Source organism: Nomascus leucogenys, chromosome 1a, assembly GCF_006542625.1.
Source record: "Nomascus leucogenys isolate Asia chromosome 1a, Asia_NLE_v1, whole genome shotgun sequence".
Taxonomy (NCBI): domain Eukaryota; kingdom Metazoa; phylum Chordata; class Mammalia; order Primates; family Hylobatidae; genus Nomascus; species Nomascus leucogenys.
This window is the reverse complement of record NC_044381.1, coordinates 24,084,151-24,108,924: the sequence shown is the minus strand read 5'-3', so window position 1 is coordinate 24,108,924 and position 24,774 is coordinate 24,084,151. Positions and strand designations below refer to the sequence as shown.

General features: G+C 38.3%; 1 protein-coding gene across 3 annotated transcripts in view; it reads right to left on the bottom strand.

Moving 5' to 3' along the window:
• SVEP1 (sushi, von Willebrand factor type A, EGF and pentraxin domain containing 1) overlaps positions 1-24,774 on the bottom strand; it is a 231,939-nt gene that overhangs the window by 132,167 nt on the left and 74,998 nt on the right. For all 3 annotated transcript variants that reach the window (XM_030822826.1, XM_030822920.1, XM_030822868.1), the window contains exons 4-8: positions 20,815-20,973; positions 19,812-19,991; positions 10,106-10,285; positions 6,108-6,305; positions 3,902-4,020 (exon numbers count right to left, since the gene is read on the bottom strand). In XM_030822826.1, coding sequence (XP_030678686.1) covers positions 3,902-4,020; positions 6,108-6,305; positions 10,106-10,285; positions 19,812-19,991; positions 20,815-20,973 — 836 coding nt within the window. The remainder of the gene's footprint in view (positions 1-3,901; positions 4,021-6,107; positions 6,306-10,105; positions 10,286-19,811; positions 19,992-20,814; positions 20,974-24,774) is intronic.

The window sequence follows — 24,774 nt, the reverse complement described above, 5'->3', positions numbered from 1 at the left end:
GGGCATATATGAATGTAGACAGGTGGCTGCATCTCTCCTGGTGAATGTTGAAGGCAGGAGTCTTATTTGAGCAATATGGACAGACTGGGAGGAAGGCTGTTCTGAAAATGGGTCAGCCTGCACTCCCAGTTTTTGGCATGGTGAAGACACATAGGCTGAAAGGGGAGATGGCAGTATTTGAGTTGTTCTGCCCTACACTCTACTGTAGGGGTTTTGAGAGGTTGTGGGATGTATGACAGGGCCTGAAGCTAAGGGGAAGGGCAGAAGAGGTCCTGCCAGAATGCACCTTCATGGCAGTGAATTGTAAGGGGTTGGGGAGGGGGTGGTGCTCCTACAGGTCCTCCTGCAGAATCTGCACATGGACAGCACAAGACAGACAATTTTTTTTGTTTTTCGCTTCTCAGAGTACATCAGCAATAGAGAGAGGGCCACACAGCCTTAAACAAATGAAAGACTTTTGAACCGTTGCTCAAAAATACTCCTTTCCCAGCTGTGTTCATTTCCTATTGTTTCCACAGCAAATTCCTAAAAATGTGGCAGCTTAAAACAACAAAAATGGGCCAGGCACAGTGGCTTATGCCTGTAATCCCAGCACCTTGGGAGGCCAAGGCAGGAGATCACTGGGTCAGGAGTTCGAGACCAGGCTGGCCAACATGGTGAAAACCCATCTCTACTAAAAATAAAAAAAATAGCTTGGCATGGTGGCATTTGCCTGTAATCCCAGCTACTTGGGAGGCTGAGGTAGGAGAATTGCTTGAACCTGGGAGGTGGAGGCTGCAGTGAGCTGAGATTACACCACTGCACTCCAGCCTGGAGACAGAGCAAGATTCTGTCTCAAACAAACAAACGAAAAGCAAAAAACAAACAAAAACAACAAAAATGTATTATCTTGTGGTCTTATAGGTTAGAGACACTGATGGGTCTTACAGGGTTGAAATGAAAGTGTTAGTAGGGCTGAGTTGCTTTCTGGAGGCTCTGAGGGAGAATCTGTTTCCTTGCCTCTTCTAGCTTTTAGAGGCTGCCTGCATGGTCCTCCTCCTCTAGCTTCAAAGCCACTGATGGCAGATTGAGTCCTTCTCTCTGCACATCTCTCAAATCCTTCTGTTACTGCAACACTCTGTAACCACAGCTGGGAAAGGTACTTCTCTTTTAAGGACTCATGTGATTAAGTTGGATTCACCTGGATAATCCACGCTAATCCTCCCATCTCACAGTCCTTACTTTCATCACATCTACAAAGTTCCTTTGCTATGTAAGGGAACGTATTTGTGGGTTCTAGGGATTAGGACAAGGATATCTTTGAGGTAGCCATTTTTCTGTTTATCCCACCAGCCCTGACCCTAGAGAGGCCAGAAACAGAGATAGGGAGGTATAGAAGGAGGAAAAGAGCATCAACTGGTCCTCTTTCCTCAAGTCAGTCAGGCCTCCTCTGAGCCACAAGAGGAAAAAGCTTTGAAGTGGATACAAGATTCAAGCTTTTATTTAGACAGCAAGACTGTTCTTTTTAATCCTTGAAAGTGGTTTTTAATTATGGAAAGAACTATTGGTATACCCTAGAGTAACCAAAGCTTGTGACTGTAGAATAATGGTTATTTTCTACTGGTGCCTTTCCTAGTTCAGACTGTTCAATATCAGTTACACAATTACAGTTTTGATTGCACTGTACATATAATTTAGCATCCTACTTTTCTACCAAGAAATTTCTCTTTTTGGAAATTTTCTGAGGGAATAATCAGAGACAAAAGACAAAGACTTAGTACAAGGAAGTTCATGACAACATCATGAGTTGTTTCGTTTTATTCTTTCTTACCCTGCTTTGAGTTCATGTTCTATTATTACAATAAATGTAGTGGGTTTTTTTCCCCCAATTGTCTAAACTGCCTTGTTTCTCTGTCTTTTTTTTTCTTTCAAAACTCTACATTATAAAGAAACCCAATTATTTACTTTTTTCATGCCTGTGCTAGAGAATCACATCAATTTTGGAGAAATTCACACAGTAGTGCAGATTAATCTCTCTATAAGTTTATGATCACAAAACTCTAATGGACCCCCATCTGTAGCCAAATAATCCTAGTATATTTCTCTGGTCTGTTCACTCTCCTCCTCAGAATGAGTTTTTCAAAACTTCTCAATTCTCCTAAAACTTCAAAACTCTCTTACTAATTCCCTTTAGTTACACTTCAGGTCTGATCACTTTCTGAACAGAAGCCATTCACAATGAATTGCCCCCTCTTTTCCTTGTATATTCAACTTCTCCATCTCAATTGGTTCTCTCCATTTCTATTTTTATTCTTTTAAGCACATTCAAGTTCTTCCCCCATGTGGTAGGCTGAATAACGGCCCCACAAAGATCATCCATGTTCTAATCCCTGGAATCTGTGAATACGTTACCTTACATGGTAAAAGGGACTTAGCAGAATGACTAAATTAAAATTAGGAGATTCTCCTGAGTTATCCAGATGGGCCCAGTGTAATCTCAAGGGTCCTTATAAGGGGAAGGCAGGAGGGTCAGAGTGAAAAGAAAAAGATGTGGTGGAAATATCACACATGAGAGACTGCTCAACACACAAATCACCTAAAGTGCATTCAGCCCTAGAAATCACATTTGCCCTTTTCAAATCAGATTTAAAAGCTATCTTGATTGTAAGTATATTCAACACAATGATCGGAACAGCTATTTTTTCCATGTTGCGCTCTACATCCCCCCACCCCCAATGTATCCTGATTGGTACAACTTATATATATTTACAGGTAAGTGTAGAAATAACATAATATTTAAGTGCATCTTAATGTATATGAATACTAACCATGTACATATAAGAGGAAGTAAAATTCCTAAATGAACTATTTTTCTAACATCTGATGGATGATTATTTCAAGCTACTATACAAAGAAAATTAAAAAATTGTGTTCTGAATAATGCCGGATTTAGACAAGCTTGAAGAAGAAACACCAATGCTATCTCTTTCTGACTGAAAAATACACAATCATTTTGGGCCCATATTTTAAAAGATACGTTCATAAATAGGAATTAGGATTGAATCCCCATCTTTTCTTTTCTTAAAAGATCCTCAGAACCTAGTAAAGGGCAAAGAATTCTTAGTCAAGTAATCTTAGTGGCTACAATAATACAACAAATCGATAGAATGAAAAGTTTCTGGTTTTGAGGATTTTATCTGAGATTTCTAATTAAAAATTCAAAATTGATCATTATTCTATCAGATGCAGCATTCACATTTATGAGTAGAGTTTATACACAAGGAGTATTGTGATGGTTAATATTGAGCATCAATTTGATTGGCTTGAAGGATATGAAGTATTGTTCCGGGTGTGTCTGTGAGGATGTTGCCCAAGATTAACATTTGAGGAGGACTGGGAGAGGCAGACCCACCCTCAGTCTGGGTGGGCACCATCTAATCAGCTGCCAGCTTGGCTAGAATAAGGCACGCAGAGGAAGGTGAGAAGAGCAGACCTGCTGAGTCTTCCAGCCATCTTTCTCCCGTGCTGGCTGCTTCCTGCCCTTGAACATCAGACTCCAAGTTCTTCAGCTTTTGGACTCTTGTACTTATATCAGTGGTTTGCCAGGAGTTCTTGGGCCTTTGGCCACTAACTGAAGGCTGCACTATCGGCTTCCCCACTTTTGAGGTTTTGGGACTTGGACTGGCTTCCTTGCTCCTCAGCTTGCAGATGGCCTATTGTGGAACTTCACCTTGTGATGGTGTGAGTCAATAGTCCTTAATAAACTCCCTTTCATATATACATCTATCCTATTAGTTCTGTCCCTCTAGAGAACCCTAATACAAGTATTATCATGAGCATATTAGTAAGTCTTCAACACACATATCTGCAGTATATTTAGAATTCATTTGAAAAAGGATGCACATAATTGCGCAAACCTTACCTTTTCACCTGAGTTGTCTTTAGCTGTTGGAATCTGCCAGGTAACATTGGCAGAATCTTGCTGTTCCAGAGTCTTAGCCTCTATGTCCTTAGGACAGTTGATTTGAGGAGCCTCCACGTCTAACTCAGAAAATACACAAGTAGATTAATACACTGATATGTGGTCCTAGATCATTTAAGGAAGAGGTACAAATCTAGTTATATTAATACATTGTGACACATTTGTACATCCCAGTTACTGATTGTTTGGAATCTGCACCTGCTTTCCTGATCATTTATCTCAGCATGGTTTACGAGCCCAATCCTGAGCTGGTACCTATTGACCTCTTAGCCTCGTTTCTTCCTTCTCTCCTACAGGATTCACTCTCCACATTGTTACTGTCAGGCCATCGCCTTTCTTTTACCTGGGCCCTTGCCTATGTTCTTTTATTTGCCTGAATTAGTGCCCTCTTCTCCCTTTACCTGGATGTCTAGTGCTTGCTGTTGAACTCTCAGCTTAGACACAGCTCCTCAGGAAGCTCTTGCTGATTCTCCAGGCCCATTTGAGGTCCCCACTCCACAAGTTCCCATAGCCCTCTGGACTTCCCAACCATAAAGCTCAACAAGCTATTTTGAAATTGAATTTTCTCCCCCAATAGAATTTAAGTTAATTTGAAGGTCAGGATGTCTTGCCCCACTGTCTTATATGGTACCTGGCATATAATAGGAGCTTGAGAAATATTTTTTGAATGAAATAAATTAAAAAATGAATGTTAACTGTGACAGGAAGAAACTACACTTGAAAATGAGGCTGTCAAGTAGAATTAACTAGCAGAAACTGAAATGTACTGCCAAAGCAAACAACAAATTAAAGCCAATGATATTTTTTACTTTATACTATGGTGCTGAATTAGACGTGCTATCATTACACAGATGCACACCAGTTATGGTAGTGCTTAAGTTTTTGTTACATGATAAAATACATCTTTTATTTTATGTTAAATTAGGTCTTCTATAACTTCTAGCTGAATATATCTGAATTGATTTCATTGTATCTCATGTCTTCTTGTTTCTTCAAAATTTTATTCAATTTATATTTTCTTTTTCTCAAAGGGGCTTATACTTGGACAACTTTCTCCCACAGGAATACATAGTAGCATATTAATTCTGAAAAAAATTTTTTAAAAGTATTTGATTTTTCATTCATGCTTAAACAATAGCTTGACTGGACCTGGAATCTAAAGTTTATATTTATTTGCTCTCCATATCCTGTACACATTGCTACATTTCCTTGTGGCATTTAAAGTTGTAAATGAGATATGTAATGTGAGTCTAATTCTTGTTTCTTTTGTGCAATTTCTTTCTTTCTCCATGAAAAGTTATTTAAGATTTTTCCATTAACTCTGCAACTCGGAAATTTCACTAGGAGTAGTCAAAGTATGCTATTTGTGGTCTAAAGGATTAAGCCATTCTCTAGCTCAGAGAAATTTTCTTCTCTTGGTAGAAAAATTCTTCTCCATCTCCTCTCCTCTCTCCTTCTGGAACTCCTTATTAAATGGACATTGGGGTTTTTCCTTCTGTCACTGGCAACCCTCAACTGCCATCTTTTTGGTTTGATCAGCTGGGAAATTCAAGCACTTTCTTTGTTTACTCATTCAGTTCTCCATCGTGAGGAAACTCTCAGTTTGGTCTTTTAAATTACTAATACAGTTTTCAACAGCATTCGTTCCATTCATCTGCCCTTGTCCTTCTCTTAGAGATAGTTAGGACATTTTTTACTTCTAAGAACTCTTTTTTGTTTTCAATAACTCCTTTTTCATAGTGGTCTGCTCTTGTTGCAGAGAAAATGGCAACGTCCTCTTGTGAATGGAATATGATACCAGGTTTCAAAGTGCTGATAGCTTCTTTTTGAAAATCAATTCAGTCTCATCTGCTTTATATAGACCAAGACTTCCCTAAAGATTTTAGTCTTATGGAAAACTTACCTGATTTTCAGCTCTACTATTTTCCTTATTTGTGTATTTCTTCTGTCATTGTCTGGCATTTTGTAATCAGATTTTGTAAATCCACCACTTTGAACCAGAAATCCTCACAGAGGATATCGGGGTAGCACCTACCATATTATCACGGGTTTGCAGCAAAAGGTGCAAAGAAGGATTGTCCTACACTGCACCCATATGGCATTATTAAAAAATTTGATTTTTAACCTGACTAGTGTAGAGACCTACCTTTACACACAGCTGCCTGAACTCCGACATTCCATTTTCCAGAAGTGGTACATCTCAGCATTTCTTTGACTCCAGATAAAATGAACCCTTGGCGGCAACTTACATAGCAGATAGTCCCAAATTTGGCTGGCTGCTTGCCACAGTTGTGGGGGGATATGATGACATCTTTGGGTGTCTGAAAGGTGGAACAGTGGCGCTCTATGGTAGGGAAACAGACAGAATGTTATTCGTGTTCCCACAAATTGGAAATGCCATGGAATCTTTTTACTCAAGAAAAATACAATTATGCTGCCTTAGGATTTACATAAATTGCTAAATGATAACTATATATGACATTGAATGTATAATGTATTGTAAATAATGCTAACCTATACCTCTTTAGTTATCTTTTGCTATTTTTGCCAGTGCATCAAAACTTTCAAAAACTTCTGATATTTTAATTAACACTGATTGTGACTTTTATCATTTGCTTGGAGCACATTCATTTAGTTTGCAGAATATTATTTTATGGCTTAGAAGTAGAAAGTCATAAATCGAATTCCATATTTCATGGATTAAATGATACATTCAGCAATCTCTATTTTATGAGCTTTTTGGTGCTATTTTTAAGCAAGCATACAATGAGAAAAGTTTCTAATAGCCTTCCTAAAATCACTATGTTATATTTAGGGCCTTGACCTTGAATGCTATATTTAGCACAGAAAAAGAATAGCAGACGAATTAGGCAGAATGCAGATGGAATGGAAAATCAAGGCTAGGACTTAATACAGGGAGTGTATGTGAGGGGGGCAGCGTGTGCACACACCCATAGGCACGTTTGTTTTTTGTAGTAGAGAATCTACTGGCAGCATTACTCACATCTTTAGTCTGTATTTTCCATGTTATTGGAATAGCTGAATAAATAGCTAACATTTATTCAGTACCTACTATGTGCCAGGCATTATTCTAAGCACTTTGCATGTATTATTTAATCATATGGTGTAAGAAGTATTCCAACTTACAAATGAAAACTGAGCACACTAGTAACTTTCCTAAGGTCACCATGCAAGTAAGTGGCAAAATCTGTGTGCCACTAAACACTCCACTATCATACTTCCTCCATGAAATAATTTCTTTCCAAACTGTGCCAGCAAAAGCCATTTATTTTTTCCAAGAAATGGTTTGTCTCCTTATTTCTGCACAGTGTGAACTGCATGCCTGCCCAGACCTCCTAGTCTACTTTGATCAACAGGAAAATCAAAGCCAAATTTGTGGTTCGAAGATAATGACAATGTGGGACTCAGTATCCTTTATTTAGGGCTGGGCCTATATAAAGTAAGAAAATTATCCTTTTGGCTGTCAAAGTTGTTGAAAATTTTATTCTTTTTTTATTGTTTGCTTATGGTACTTTCGGTGAGCGTGTTTTTAACTTTTATATAGTCTAATCTACTGAGTGTTTTTCTTTTTGAAGTATTTCCATTGCTTTTATGCTTAGTAAGTTCTGAGATTGGTTAGCATTCACTTACATATGTTAAATATATTCTCTTCTAGGTTGTAATGGTTTTATCTTTTATCTTATCTTTAAAATCTATGAAGAATTTATTTCTGTGTTCAGTGTGAATTGAAAACACACAGGAAACTTTATTTTGTTTCGTTTTTCACAAGGAGCTAGTCAATTCTCCCCTATGATCAGTTAAATAATTTTTTTTTCCCTCAACTGACCTGTGATACTTCCTTAATTGTGATCTGTATGGCAAACCTTGCATATTCTTAATCTTTACAGATTAAAAAAGATTTGAAAACCTGATAGAGCTACTTTCTATTTACTATTCCTATTGCTCTTCCTTTTCAAACTGATTTTAGTAATTTTTCATTACAATATTTTTCTATATGAACCCTAGAATCACTCCCTAATTCCAAAAGAAGGGCAAAAAAGAAAATCCCTTTTGAGCTATTGAATGAGTTTGCATTCAGTGTATTACATATATATGTAATGGATATATATGTGATGTGTTAAGTTCTTTCCTTATGTTAATTTGGAAAGAACTTAACATAAATATATGTACTATATATTAATATAATTAATATACATACATAAATTATAAAATTATAATACATAATAAATTTTGTGGTAACATAATATATACAATTAATATAAATAATTTATATATAAATACATAATTTGGAAAGAATTTAACATTTTGAAAACATTTTATATAAATATTAAAATGTTATTTTCATCTCTCGGTAACATTTTTCTGGTTTGCTTAATACAGGTTCCACACATTTCTATTTAAGGTTATTCTGACATATTTTATATTTTCCATAGATCTTTTGAATGTCATATTTTACCATATGTTCTGTTTATCATTGCATATAGAAAAGCTGTTTGTTTTTGTTTATTTTTTCTAATCTCTGCTGGCAGATATATTTGCTATTCTTATGACTTTAATGAGCTCTCGTTGATTAGTAGATTCATTCTATTTTGTGGGGGAGGGGGCAGGCTTGTAGTCTACAAATGATGATGATTTTCAATCCCAATATGTCTAATCTCATAATTTCTTACAAGAGCTAAAGCTTAGGGAATAGTACTAAACAATGTGAGCATATTTTTCTTTTGCCAAATTTGATAAGACTGTCTATATTGTTTCTCCATAAGTGGCTGCAGATTTCAGATTGACATTTTTTATTAAGTGAGTTATATCAATATGAGTTTTAAAACATTTTACTGAAAATGTGTTTTAAATGATAATGAATGTTTATCTTCTACTAAGCAACCATACAATTTTTTTCCAATTTGCTATAATGAAGTAATTTATTATACTGATAGATTACTTAATTTTAACTCCTTTCTGCAATCCTAGAATAAACTCTACTTGTTTTGGCAGACTATTCTTTTTTTAATGTGGGTTGCTAGTATATTTGCTTTTACAGCTTTTACAGACCAACGTAAGGTTGGTCTATAATTTTCTATCTTTTTTGGTAATAATTGTCAGGTTGACAATGAAATAATAATACTTCAAGAATATGAATTGGCTGGCTTTCCATTATTTAGGCCAAACTATACGGTATGGAAATTTCTTAGAATTTTTTTTTTTTTTTTTTTGGACAGAGTTTTGCACTGTCGCTGGGGCTAGAGTGCAGTGCCACAATCTCGGCTCACTGAAACCTCTGCCTCCTGGGTTCAAGAGATTCTCCTGTCTCAGCCTCCTGAGTAGCTGGGATTACAGGCATCTGCCACCACACCTAGCTATTTTTTTGTATTTTTAGTAGAGACACGGTTTCACCATGTTGGCCAGGCTGGTCTCCAGCTCTGACCTCATGATTTGTTCACCTCAGCCTCCCAAAGTGCTGAGATTACAGGTGTGAGCCACCTTGCCAGCCAGAAAAATTCTATTTTTGAATTGTTCTTACTTATATTTTAAATTCTATTTTATTACTTTATTGAAAGCTTTGCTTCTTAACCATTCTACTGCATCCCTTCTCCCTTTATAGTTCTTTTTCATTTACTTAAACAATTCTGGTTATATCCTTCTTTCAATTTTCCTTGCAGTTGTTTTATTTTCCTAACTTTTCAGTTGAATGTTCAGTTATTTTTATTTGTTCTTGTTTAATAATAAAGCAATTTTTAAGATTCACTGGTTCCTAATTTTGTCCTTCCATTAATAAGGTAAATGTAAAACACATTTAACAAAGCAAGGGTATTATGAGTCATTTGCGTTTTAAAAAAAATCCATCCAAATTGGCCTCAATTAAAACCAAGAAAAAAGTCCTGGTCATTTGAAGGTATAAACTTCTGTGAGTTAGAAAACAGAATTCATTGTAGAAGTTCCTTTACTAGTGGAGAGGAGTAAGACAACACATTTGTTTTTGTATCTATAACACCTGCACCTGTACATATGGATGTGTATTTATACTCATTACCAGCTAGTGTTTAGTTCTAGGTCTTCACAGAATACTGGAGAAATCAGAGCAGAGGAAATGAATCACTCAAGGCATTACACTTTCTAGAAACTTACCCACACACCGGGGTTCTGGCCCATCCCACTGGCTGTTTCCTTCACAAGTAAGCTTATCACTGCCTTCTAGTCTGTACCCTTCATCACAGGCAACCAAACATGTTGTCTTATATAACATTTCCCTTGTAGAACAGCTGATGTGGCCATGCTTTGGCTGACGGAGATGAGGACATGTTTTTACTACATAAAATGAAAGCAATTAGATCACATTTTACTAAATAAGCATAAAAATAATAATTACAAGTTTAGCAATGCCTGCACATTGCAAGCAAGACAACTTTCTTTTCTTAAAATAGCAAACGATACATAGTACACCACCATTTTTTGAGTTCTTATGGGACAATTGAAAGTTCATATTTTACCAAATGCATTGCCTAAATAATATCACCGCATGCAGCCCTCTGCTCATAGGTGGGAAACTTAACCTGTCTAAGAGGCCTGGCCCTACATGGAAGATGGTAACTGTAGATTAGAGGTGATCACAAAAGGGAGGTACCTGATGCTCTCAGCTGGGCCTTTCCTGTGATTTTTTGGGCTACATTCCAACAAAAGGAAGTGGTCTTTTCCAGGACAGAGTTTTCAGGTTCATGATCAACTTGGTTCTTAGACCTCATAGGCATATCCTAGGCCTTCTAATAGTGTTAGCCTCTGCAAAGCTGCCCAACTTCTGCAATCTTCAGTTGTGGTATTCTACTGTCCAACCCCAATTCTTGTTCTTCTAGCTTTTTCACTTCACCTTCCCACAAATATTCCGGCCAATCATAGCTCATGATGCAAATCTTGATTTATGCATTAACATCAGTTTATTTTTGTTGCTGTGGTAGAGGCTTATAGTTGCCCACCCAGTAGCCATTCTCACCAGTTTTATTAAGCATAGTAATATGCCCAGCTAGAAGATTACAACTCTCCACCTCCACCTCAACTGAGAGCCAATAATATATAGCTGAGATTGAGCAGGACTTCTTGGAAGGCTTTTTTTGTTTTGTATTGTGTTTTGTTTTTTGTTTTTGAGACAGAGTCTCGCTCTGTTGCCCAGGCTGGAGGGCAGTGGCATGATCTCAGCTCACTGCAAGCTCCGCCTCCTGGGTTCATGCCATTCTCCTACCTCTGCCTCCCGAGTGGCTGGGACTACAGGGGCCCACCACCACGCTTTTTTTTTTTTTGTATTTTTGTATTAGAGACGGGGTTTCATCGTGTTAGCCAGGATGGTCTCGATCTCCTGACCTTGGGATCCACCAGCCTTGGCCTCCCAAAGTGCTGGGATTACAGGCCTGAGCCACCACACCCGGCCTTGGAAAGCTTTTTAAAGGGGGCTGTCTCAATTGAGAGAGTACTTCTTTCCCTTCCCTGCTTCCTTCTCCTTTTCTTCCACAATACAGACATGAGGAATGGTAGCCCAGCATACTAGAGTATAAGTATATGATACCATGGGAACATATCATGCCCCATGATGGCATAGCAAAAAGCATAGGAAGTCTGAGTCTCTGATGACAGTGGAGCTATTATACCAACTTTGGATTACCTACTTCTGTCCTTCTTTTAGTTAAAAGAAAAATGAACCCTTAATTGGCTTAAGACATTGTTATTTGGGTCCTCAATACCAGCTATACACAATTTCTAATTCCTTCTGCCCAGCATTTGGGTCCTTGATACCAGCTACACACAATTTCTAATTCTGTCTGCCCAGCATCCATTAACATTTCCTTTGTTAATTTTTTAGGAAAAGATCTTTCCCCTTTCTTGGATCATGGGATGTGTTTGTGCTCCAAACATGCTCGGGGTAGAGCATGTATCTAGGAGCACATTCCCCTGGCCAGAGAAGGGAGCAGCCACAACTGGTGACATGGTTTTCTTCATCTTCTTTGAATTCACCATGAGAAAGCAGTAGGAAGGATATTCACTAAACTGCGGATGCTGAAAATGCCCCCATACCTCAGCCAGCCTCAACATCACCATCAGAAAAAGTGCCACGAGTTATCCAGAGAAACCTGCATTTCCGCGGTTCTGCCACCTTTGAGTCTCTGTCCTCAACATTACATCAGAGAAGCTACTGGAGAGCACTCACACTGCTCCAGCCTCTGCAGGTTCCCAAATGATGTCTGTGCTCTGAGTTTTCCTGGTAAGAGTCTCCAACTGCCCACTCAAACCCAACAATGTATGTTAGTGTCCATTTCCATTGACTCCATCATGCCCTCTATTCCTGTTGATGGCAATCACTTAGAAAGTCCAAGGCTCCATAGTTATCCCTCATCCACCAGGGTTATCCACATATAGCTGTGTTCCAAATCTATCTCCATAGACCCTTGGACCTGCCCTCTGGAATAACGATGGGTTTCAGTAAATCCCCTCATATCCTAAACTTCCTTTTGAGCTACTTTTCCTTCACTTGATTGCCCTAATAAAAATCATGTTGCCTTCTGTAACAGGGACTGGAGGTGAGGAGGTGTCTCTGTTGCTCCTGATTGTCTTCCCAGATCATTCTCTCTCCTTCCTTCCTAAAAACTTCCAGCTCATTTGAAGTATCATATTATATATCCAATACCCTTTTTTAAATTCTCTATCTCTCTCTCTCCTCTTTTTTCTCTCTCTCATTCTCTCACACACACATACACACACACCTTAGTGACTTCCTTATATATGTAAATGATCATTCCAGTATCCTGGAGTTATATTCCTGATCTCTTCTTTTCTTTTCTTTTTTTTATTATACTTTAAGTTCTGGGGTACAGGTGCAGAACATGCAGGTTTGTTACATAGGTATACACATGCTATAGTGGTTTGCTGCACCCATCAATCCGTCATCTACATTAAGTATTTCTCCTAATGTTATCCCTCCCCTAGTCCCCAACCCTCCGACAGGCTCTGGTGTGTGATGTTCCCCTCCCTGTGTCCATATATTCTCATTGTTTAACTCCCACTTATGAGTGAGAACATGCAGTGTTTGGTTTTCTGTTCTTTTGTTAGTTTGCTGAGAATGATGGTTTGCAGCTTCATCCATGTCCCTGCAAAGGACATGAACTCATCCTTTTCTATGGCTGCACAGTATTTCACGGTGCATATGTGCCACATTTTCTTTATTCAGTCCATCATTAATGGGCATTTGGGTTGGTTCCAAGTCTTTGCTATCGTGAACCCTAGAAGAAAACCCAGGCAGTACTATTCAGGACATAGGCATGGGCAAAGACCTCATGACTAAAACACCAAAAGCAATGGCAACAAAAGCCAAAATTGACAAATGGGATCCAATTAAACTAAAGACCTTCTGCACAGCAAAAGAAACTATCATCAGCATGAACAGGCAACCTACAGAATGATCTCTTCTTTTCTAATGATCATATCCTTCACCTTATCTCAGCTTCTACCATTGCCATGCCCTCTAGACCTCGCTGTCACCAATCCAAGTTTCCTAGTCTCTGACAATCACCTCTTACCTTCTGGGATCGCTCCTTCAAGTGCTTCAACTCCATCAGTTCCCACACCCTCCAGGAGCCTCTGATCTATCATGTTCCGTGTTCTCCTCTTTAGAGAAAACCCTCTAGAAAGAGTTTATAATCTTGTCCTACACTTGTCCTCTACTTCTAAATTAGACTCTCTCCAATCAGGGTTTCCAAGCAGGGGAAGGAGGGAGGAGCGTAAAGGAGAAAGGAAAAGCTGTGAAGAAGGGAGGGGAGAAGAAAGGAATGAGAAAGGGAGGGGAAACATATGTGGAGGAGATGAAGAGGAGAGGAGAAGAGGAAGAGCAGGGGGAGGGGAAGGGATAGTCAGAGTAGGAAAGGAGGGTAGGGGAGGGGGAGGGGGAGGGGAAAGAATAAACAGGGAAAAGAAAGAGGAAGATGGGGAAGCTGTCAAGACCCATGGAAAATGCACTCTCTCAGTCAGAAGGCACAGAGATTGGACAGGAATAAAGAGTTGGCGCCTGTTGAATATGCCAAATGATGGGGACATATATTCATCTTGATAGATTATAGATAGAACCTACAAGCATTGGGCATCATACAAAAGACAGAAATAACCCCTACAAAAGAATAAAGTTCGGTTTCCTCTCAGAGAGCTCTTATAACAATCTCTAAAGATTTTTGAACAAAACATTTGGGACTCAAGAATTTTGTTGAGACTCCGGGTGGGATATATTTTTTCTTCTTCTACTTTTCTGCATTTGCCAATTGTTCATACCATGCATATATTTAGTTATGTCAAAGACAACCTTAAAATATCAGGAAAGGAAGCTGGGGGCAAAATGTTCAAGCGCATATGCAACTGAAGCCATTGTTTGAATTTATTCTACAATGAACCCATTCAAATTATATTAATCAGCACAGCATAAATATTGTGTGCATTAAATAAAAGTTTAGGATCGATTACTCCTTACAGAAAATGCAAGAGTTAGATTAGAGATTAGATCATAAGCCCTAGCCTCTTTTATCCCTGGAATGGTTTGGACCAAAGTCAAGTATTAATAAAAAATGATCAGAAACATTTTGCCTTCCGTGTTTTAATTTTTCCTGAATGTGCCCATTATGCAAATAGAATCTTTATTGTGTCTATCAAGTGCATGAAACATCTTGTCTTCTGCATTTTGACTTTTATTGAGTGTGTCCTTCATGTGTATCACAATGCCAAGTGTGAGGTGGGATTAAAGGGTGAATCAGATAAATTCTGATGTATAAAATTTGGAAAACCACATTAAACAATGTTTTGGCTTCAACAAACTGCCAAGATGACTCCAGCTTTCCTAACCTGAGACAAAATGGATTTATTACTGATAATAAATTAGAGTCGGTGCCTCATATAGATGCAAATTATACTGCTTCTCAGATGTTGGTATTAATAAACTTCCACTGCTCCCCAGTGAAAACAAAGCATATGCAATAATTCCTATTTATTCCTTAAACATTTCACTCAAGAATGAACACTTAATACCATTTTAATAGGAACACACTATTTAAAGAATTTTCAACTTTTTTTTTCATTTCAACATGCTGAAAAATCCTGCAATTAATATTTCTTGACTTACATTTATGTTATCACAATCCCTAAATATTTATTTGGCCTTTTTAGAAAACAGCAACTTAGACTTTTAAGAGAACAGTCTACTTGTAGTAGACAATGTAAGAAGCTACTCTGGTTCCCATCTTAAAGACTAATCAGATTTTTATTTTTCCAGGCACATGCTTCCTTTCAATCTCCAAATTGTGATAGTATCTATTACTGAAAATAAATCTGATGTTAAATGTAAGGTTCTCATTGGTTGAACCTTTTTTCTCAGGTTTAGTTAGTTAAGACTGAGAAACAACAAAAGAATCCTTTCCTGTTTAGAAAGAAATGCAGAATTCAGATAAAACTGAAAATGAGTATAAGTGCTTTATGAAAAGTGCATAGGAGAAGTGAGATTCAAGTTTACCAATTATTAGTCAACATCCACAAAAACATTAAAAATGTAACATGATATTTGTAAAAGGCTTTAGATTTTATTCAGGTCTTTCATTTCTGCCTCAATCTTACAAATATTTTTGAGAAAGTATAATATAACTAAAATTATTCACTGTTCTTATAATTAAATCCGTAAAAATATACTACTTTCTCCATACTACCCACCATGAAACAGACATGAATTCCTACCCAACTGCCATATTTCATTGAATCCCCATTGTAAGACACAACATTATTTTATGTGCCACTAACAAAGAAACAATAATGCCAATTAAAGGGTTTGCGGCCACTGATTTTAAGATTCATCTCCATTTTAGAGATGTTAAAATGTTTTAAAAAATGTGTTTCAGATTTAGTGAAATATGGTATGTGTTTCATAGAGCAATATCTGATGTAACTAAATACACTGAGCATTAGTGAAAGTGTAAGGGCCTGGGTAAGTACCTTCATTCAGTACAACTTTGTATACTGGTAAGTCAGCAGTAGCTTTGGTGGTGAAGTTGAATTGTAGCATCTCTCCTTACTCTGCTTTATTTTATTTATATTGGAATTGCAATTGAAATTACATAGAAGAGAACAAGCATGCTTTTTCGTAGTCAAGGTCTCAATCTATCACCCATGCTGGAGTGCAGTTGTGTGGTGATGGCTCACTGTGGCCTCCAACTCCTGTGTTCAAGTGACCCTGCTGCTTCAGCCTCCTAAGTAGCTGGGATTACAAGCTTGTGCCATCACACCCATGCATGCTTTTTAATATGAAGTGACAGAAGCAGGTCATCAGTGTATATACTGTATTTATCAATGCACATCAATGCATACATTTATTGATATGTGTATTTGTTAAATTCAAGTTTCCATTCATTCACCAGCGGTATCATCAATGACTGAGGGGCAGAAATACATTCTGTGCTCATAATGAATTCAGTTTAGCAGAGGGGGTAGAAAAGTTAATTACCAATAAAAGTGTGGCGCTTTGTATTGCAAGAAGTTAGTTACATTGGGAAATATGTTTGCCAGAATCCCTTTATTGTGGTTGCAAGTCAAGGTTGATCAAAAGAGGAACTTGCACTTGATTTTGGAAGGCAGAAGTGAGGAAGTGGTCATTGTTGTCAGAGTCAGTGATAGAAAGATGCAGTGGCGCCCAGGGGGTTCCAGCTTGCCCTTGCTTGCCTCCATTCCACGTCCTCACTGCTGATCCCATGACCAGTAGTGGCCCCATGTTCATTGCAAGGTTCTTGGCTGCAGAGCCACACGGGCATAACTATGCAGAGGTAAAGCTTCTCTTAGACCTTCCATGAGTTTCTCCTTAGCGATTCCACTTCAAAAGCTGGGCAGCCTCTCAAGTTGACTTGTCAAGAACTCCTCTGATTCTCCCACTCCTCTTCTGTTTCCAAGCTCCTTCTAAAATTGTGTAAGCTCCATTCCCTGAAATAAATCCCTCATCCCATAACATGCATGGTGACTGTACTTCCTTGACCGACCCTGACACATAGCATAAGAAACATAATGAGGGGTGGGGGCAGGTCTGCAGATGCACAGATGTACGTGTAGAGGTCACCCCATTCAGGAGGAGGAAGTTGGCAAAAGTGGAGGGTTGAGAGGACCCAGAGCAAAGCCAGAACCAAGCTGTGGGAACAGCTTCAAATGGCCAGCTTCCTGAGAGAGCATGGCTATTTCTTACAGCTTTAGGGTCAGACACAAGGCTTGGTTATGGAGGGTGGAGGCTTGAGAGGCAGGGGCCAGACCTTATCCTGAAAGGGCAGTCTTCTCTATTTTCTCACTCCTCTTTGGAAGGCTACTGAGTGGCAAGTTAAAATGTAATATTTCCCACCCTCTACCGTAAGGTATTTGGAAGAAGGGGTAAAGATTTTACACAGAACTTAGAACTATTGACTTTACAAAAATATATTTTACAAGTTTTCAAGGATTCATTTTTTCAGTAATGGTATGTGGCTTTTTACCATTTGAGGCTGCATGACTGAAAATGTCTTTCCTTTGCCTTCACACATGAATAGTAGCTTGCCTGAGTTTAGAAATCTAGGGTCTATTCTTTTCCCTCAGAATCCGGGCAACATAGTCTTATTTTCTAACATTGAGAATGGCCAACAAAAGGGCCTAAGGCTAATCTGATTCTTTCTCCTGGGTAGGTAGTGTTGTTTCTAATTATGAAATGGACACAGTTTTCTGTTTTTCTAGGGCATTCAGAAAATTCACTAAGATTATTTCCAGACATAAATCTGTTTTTAATATTTTTTTGTGGCACTTACTAAGTGATTTTAAACTGAATATCCAAGATTTGGGTTGTGAATATTTTCAAAATTTCAGCTTGGGGATATATCTTTAGATCTTCTACTGGTGCATGTCCTCCATTCTGTTCCTTCTCTGGATTCCTCATGTAAAAAGAGTCTATTTCCTGTGACTATTCTCGTGTTACTTTATTCTTTCATATTTTTTTTTTTTTTTTTTTGAGACGGAGTCTCGCTCTGCCGCCCAGGCTGGAGTGCAGTGGCGCAATCTCGTCTCACTGCAAGCTCCGCCTCCCGGGTTCACGCCATTCTCCTGCCTCAGCCTCTCCAAGTAGCTGGGACTACAGGCGCCTGCCACCACGCCCGGCTAATTTTTTTTGTATTTTTAGTAGAGATGGGGTTTCACCATGGTCTCGATCTCCTGACCTCGTGATCCGCCCGCCTCGGCCTCCCAAAGTGCTGGGATTACAAACGTGAGCCACCGTGCCCGGCCTATTCTTTCATATTTTTATCTTTGGATTTTTTTGATTGACTTTCAAATGAATTTCTTGAGTTAGTTTTCTAATTTATTAATTTGACTTCTAACTAGGTCCATTCATTGTGTCAGTAACCTTTTTTTTTACTTCTAATACGTATTTTTCCTCTCAAATTTCTTTCATTGCTTGGAATCCTGGCCTTATTTTAGCAATGTAGTTGCCTTTGAATCTCAGTGATTCCATTTTTCTTTCTTTTCTGTCAGGTCTCATTTGTTCAATCTGCTGATCATTTTCAGTTTTCCTTGTCTTTTGGGGATACCATGTAGGCCAATTTACATTTATAGACGAGTTCAGTATTGGTACCTAACAAATTGGTACCAACACAGATGTCTCCTGGGATTCACAAATGATCTTGGAGTCATGAGTAGGTGGTTCTCCCTTATGGATATGGATGCCAAGAAAAGACCAGAAGACAGAACTAATCTTTAACCAGTGGTCCAGCTGATTTGTGGGGTTTTGGAGTAGTCAAATCCTCAGCGAAGTGTTCTGCCAAAAAATGACTAGGGGATGTAGTGGGAGTAAGGTTGCCAGATTTAGTAACAAATAAACCAACGAACCAGCACGCCCAGTTGCTGATTTAGTAACGCCCAGTTACTAATTTCAGAAAATCAACAAATAATTTTTTAGTATAAGTAGGTTCCAAATCTTGCAGGGGACCTACATATACTAAAATATTATTTATCAAAAATTCAAATTTAACTGGCATCTTGTGTTTCAACTGGCAACCATAGGTAGGGAGCAGATACTGTACTGAGAAGCTTTGTGGGCAGGGATTCTGATGGAGTTCCTCAAGTCCCTTTGCTTGCCCCCCTCTTACCTTTTCTTAAATATCCTCCTCTTCTAACTCTACTTATAAAACCCTAGGAATTTGGTTGTGTGACAGTTGTAAGAAGTAGGAAAGTAGGTCCTGGAGATGGCAAGTGGAGGCAGATGGAGGCACTTTTTTTTCTTTTATTGCTTCTCTGTATTTGACATGGGAGCCTCAGATTCTATTGGTGGTGCCCACTTTCTATTGGTCTGAGCAGGCTCCTTGGACTTTCACTTTGACAAATTCTCTACTTTCTATAACAGGTCGACTAGTCGAAGTAAAGGCTGGAGATTACAAGTTGGCTAACTGCTCTTGTTGCAGGATACTTGTGTGATTCCTTAAGTCCTACAATTCCAGGAGGCATCGGTCTCCACTCTGATTCTAAACTCTCCTTTACACCATGTCTTGGAGGCTTGACATTTGAGGTTTGGGGTAACCTGTCCATTTACTTCCCAGGCAAACTTTTTCTTTGCTTGTTCATAAAAGGGATATAAAAGGTGTAGTTTACAATTATGTGGTCAATTGAACTTGGTAATTCTGATTTCAAATTTCCTATAATTTTTCTCTTTCTGTAGTATGGGGTCTATGAAATCCAACAAGAAATGAAGAACTGACTGGTTTACTAGAGTTTAAATCAAGGAAATCAAGCAAGACAATAAATAAACAATGTAAATTGGCAGTTTGCATACCTCTGCAGTAGCTCTCTGAACCGGACCACAAACCATTGGGTAGACATAAGATGATGCTGCTTCCCACAAGGTCAAATCCAGGGTGACATCGGACCCCACAAGCTGCATTGAAGTGGTTGTTGCAAGTGTTTTGGATAAAGTAACCATTTTCAGGAGGCTTCAGGGCAGGGCAGTGGACAACTAACATTTACCAAAATAAAATTGAAAAGCAAAGTTAGCCTTTCGTCTATGATATATCCTGTTTTTTTTTTTCTTTCAAGGGGGCATTTATGCATATGTGTCAATTGCCTACAGCATTTCCATTTACCGCACTTGGATTTTCAAGTACATATTTGGAAGAAGAACCCTTATATCCGATTCCTATTAGGTACTAACTTCCAATTAAATTTTAAATACAAACTAAATATTATTTTCTAAGCTTTAAAAAATTTATTTCGATATCTATATGGATATGAGATTTTATAGTTCTTGACCTTCATATGTCATTAGATATTTTTCCTCTTGACTAAGGTAGAATAAAACAAAGAACAAATAAGGCTAGCAAAGTATATTTGCTACAAACCCCAAGAGCCACAGCTTCTTGCACATGGTATATGCTAAATATTTTAAATTTTTGATATGAATAATACTGACACCCTTTACTTATAAAAATATATTATTTCAAAGATAAATGTGACTATCACCAGAGCCAAGATGAGCTCATTTTTATTCAAATTTGTTGTTGAAATTGTGGCTTTTCTTTTTTCGATTCATTTTAAATGTTTTCCAAGTACTAAGCCTTTCTGATTTCAAGGTGATGTTACTCCCAGCATCTCAGTTCCCCTTTCTCTAGAGCAGGATAGGGATGTGTTCCATGATAAGAATGTTATAAAATCAAATCATCCCACTCCCCCAAAAAATATGATTAGAGAAAAGAACATTAAAGATCATTCTAAATGAATTAGATGCAAACACAAGGAAATCAGCTTTTATATTTCCTATATTCCAACAGTGGGAGACTCACGTTCACAGGTCTGGCCAGATGCCCTATATCCCTCTCTGCAGACACAGTCTTCAGGGGACGTGCTTCCAGGTGGAGAGGTGTGATTTTCATCAGGACATGGAATGCAACTGCTGATTCCTCCTGGTGAACCTTCAGGTTTGTATGTCCCTGATGGGCAAGCTGGGGACAGACAAGCCAGAGAAGTCCATGTTATGTGGCACATCAGCTGGTAGTTAACAAAACATTTGAAATTAATACGGAAGAGAAAACCAAGCAATAGCTTTCCACAGAAATAGTGAAGTAGGCTGGGCACGGTGGCTCACGCCTGTAATCCCTGTACTTTGGGAAGCCGAGGTGGGTGGATCACCTGAGGTCAGGAGTTCGAGACCAGCCTGGCCAACATGATGAAACCCCGTCTCTTCTAAAAATACAAAAAATTAGCTGGGCGTGCTGGCATGTGCCTATAATCCTAGCTACTCAGGAGGCCGAGGCAGGAGAATCACTTGAACCTGGGACCCAGAGGTTGCAGTGAGCCGAGACAGCACCACTGCACTCCAGCCTGGGCAACAGGAGCAAAACTCCATCTCAAAAAAAAAAAAAAGAAAAGAAAAGAAAAGAAAGAAAAAGAAATAGTAATATAATTCAAGCAAAGAGAGAAACCAACATTTTTGTTTTTTAAAGAATGACGTAATTTGTTATTTGCAAGGCATGAAGTGGCCTCTTATGTCCCACAATTAGTTTCAAATACAACACAACGCAGCATGAAATGTCTGGGCTGATTTGTGGGAAAATTCAAAATAGCAACTTCTATTAAGTCACTAGGAGGAATCAATGATCCTCAACAGATAAAAAAAAACTTTGATAAGTATGATGTCCCCTATAGCCCATCTCCCCTATCCTATGCACCTCATCTCTACCACTGAGCCCCAGCTCCTCTCTTAGCAAAGGAGAATAACTGCAGATATGCAAAATGCACTTAGCCCATTGTTTCTGTTCAAGGATCTTAAGAAAGGATGAGGAGAAAGTGAAGAGCTTGAGGGACATAATCCAACTGACAGGAACTAGGCCTTTTGAAGAAAAAAGAATTAAAGACCCTGCTTTTCCCAGGCTCATGGAAAAAAAAAGATTAAAAGCAGAATCTAATTGACCTTGCTTCAAATCTTTCCTCTGCACAGACAATGTAGCTTTGAATTTGTAACTTAATCCCTCTAGAGTTATGCGTCGGTAAAATAATTTAAATTTCAGAAATTTAATAATAGAGAAATCGTGGAATCAAGAGACTTGCACTGCTCAGTTAAGCCAATTAAATGTGGCATAGTCCCAGGTTGCGTTTTATTATTAAATAACGGTTGCAACCAAGCAATGTGCATTTACGTGGGGAATTTTTTTTTTTTTTTTTTGAGACGGAGTCTCGCTCTGTCGCTCAGGCTGGAGTGCAGTGGCGCGGTCTCGGCTCACTGCAATCTCCCCCTCCCCAGTTCATGCCATTCTCCTGCCTCAGCCTCCCAAGTAGGTGGGACTACAAGTACCTGCCACCATGCCTGGCTAAATTTTTGTATTTTTAGTAGAGACGGGGTTTCACCATGTTAGCCAGGATGGTCTCAATCTCCTGACCTCATGATCCGCCCGCCTCGGCCTCCCAAAGTGCTGGGATTACAGGCGTGAGTCAGCGTGCCTGGCCTATGTGGGGACATTTTACATAAATTATCTCATTTAATCCTCACAGTATTAATAAGCAGCATTTCAGGATTAATACTATCAATATTTGCATTAACTTCATTAGTATTATTATATCCATTTAAACATCAGAAAATGGAGGCTTAAAGAGATTCAATGACGACTAAAGTTACTCAGTTAGTGGGTGACAAAGATAGAATTTTAAAGCAAATATTTATATACAATTCACTATGTCCTAGGGACTGTTCTACATACTTTATAAATATTATCTTGTGAACTTCCTAATACCTTATGAAGTAACTAACATTATTAATCCCATTTGTAGATGGGAAGACAAAGGCACTAAGAGTTTAAATAACTTGTCATAGTTACACAGTGAGTTAAGTGGCAGAGCTAGGATTTGAATCCAGACAATTCAGAACCAGAGTCCATGTTCTTTACCACTACACGTGCTGTGACTGAAACCCAGGCCTCTTGGATGCTAAAGCTAAATCATTATAATATACTAAATCATTATAATATACTAAAACTAAAATATAATATACTAAAACTAAATCATATAATAAACTAAAACTAAAATATAAAACAAAAATATACTAAAACATTATAATAAACTAAAACTAAAACATTATAATATACTAAAAAAATCATATTAGAAGGTGGGATTCATAATGTTATTATTTGAAAAGCCATGCTTCTAAAATTTTTGACTTTCTTTAAAAACAAAAGATACCATTTTCATGATATATGGTAGCAAATTCTAGATCTGGAGAGATTTGTGATTATGAATGAAGGAAACACTTAAAAGTAGTAATAATGATATAAGACATGATAAATAATTTAGCATAAAGGAAACATTACTTTGAAGCATTGTATTAGCAATACTGAATTACTGAATTATTTATATTACTGGATATTAATTTTGTAATATTTCTTTCTATAAAATATCAGTAAATATCTGATCGGGATCCTCAAAGAGATGAAAGACAACATGGTTTCCTTTAAACAGGAGTCAGCAGCTGTAGAAGAAAATGATCGAGATAGAGAGATAGAAAAGAAAGTTTAAAATGTAAATGCAAAATTAGAATTGTGATTGGGCCAGTAAAAAGAAGCCATATAACTTCAGAACAAGGGAATTGAGTAGAAGTAATGGTTGTGATATTAATGCAAAGATATATTAATGCAAAGATATGAGAAGTAATGGTTGTGATATTAATGCAAAGATACATTCCTAACCTGGAGCTTCAGTGCAAAAGTACTCATTAAGTTCCAGGAAAAATTAACAAAAGTCACATCCAGGATGAAAGAAAAATATTGCAGGCTTATAGGAAAGGAAATTAAGATACTCATAAAGGGGAAAATCAAACTGATATTTCATTTTTTCTTTGCAAAAACAAATGCCAGGAAAAAACGGAATAAGATAAATAGCTTTGTGAAAAAAAATTATGAACCCCAAATTTTATTATGTGGGCAAGCTATTGTTAAGTAGGTGGGAAGAGAAAGACATTCGAGGATGTGCATGGCTTAGAAAACAAAGCCATTTTATTTTATGTCCAGGCACGGTGGTTCATGGCTATAATTCCAGCACTTTGGGAGACTGAGGCAGGAGGATTACCTGAGCCCAAGAGTTTCAATACCAGCCTGGGCAACATAGCTACACCCGTCTCTTAAATATACTTTTAAAATTAGGCCAGGTGGAATAGGAACAGCTCCGGTCTCCAGCTCCCAGCCCCAGCGACACAGAAGACGGGTGATTTCTGCATTTCTGCTTGAGCTTTGAAGAGAGTAGTGGTTCTCCCAGCACGCAGCTGGAGATCTGAGAACGGACAGACTGCCTCCTAAAGTGGGTCCCTCACCCCTGAGCAGCGTAACTGAGAGGCACCCCCCCAGTAGGGACAGACTGACACCTCATTCAACCGGGTACTCCTCTGAGACAAAACTTTCAGAGGAACTATCAGACAGCTGAATTTGTGGTCTCAAGAAAATCCGCTGTTCTGCAGCCACCGCTGCTGACACCCAGCCAAACAGGGTCTGGAGTGGACCTCTAGTAAACTCCAACAGACCTGCAGCTGAGGGGCCTGTCTGGTAGAAGGAAAACTAACAAACAGAAAGGACATCCACACCAAAAACCCATCTGTACATCACCATCATCAAAGACAAAAAGTAGATAAAACCACAAAGACGGGGAAAAAACAGAGCACAAAAACTGGAAACTCTAAAAAACAGCGCACCTCTCCTCCTCCAAAGGAACGCAGTTCCTCACCAGCAACGGAACAAAGCTGGATGGAGGATGACTTTGATGAG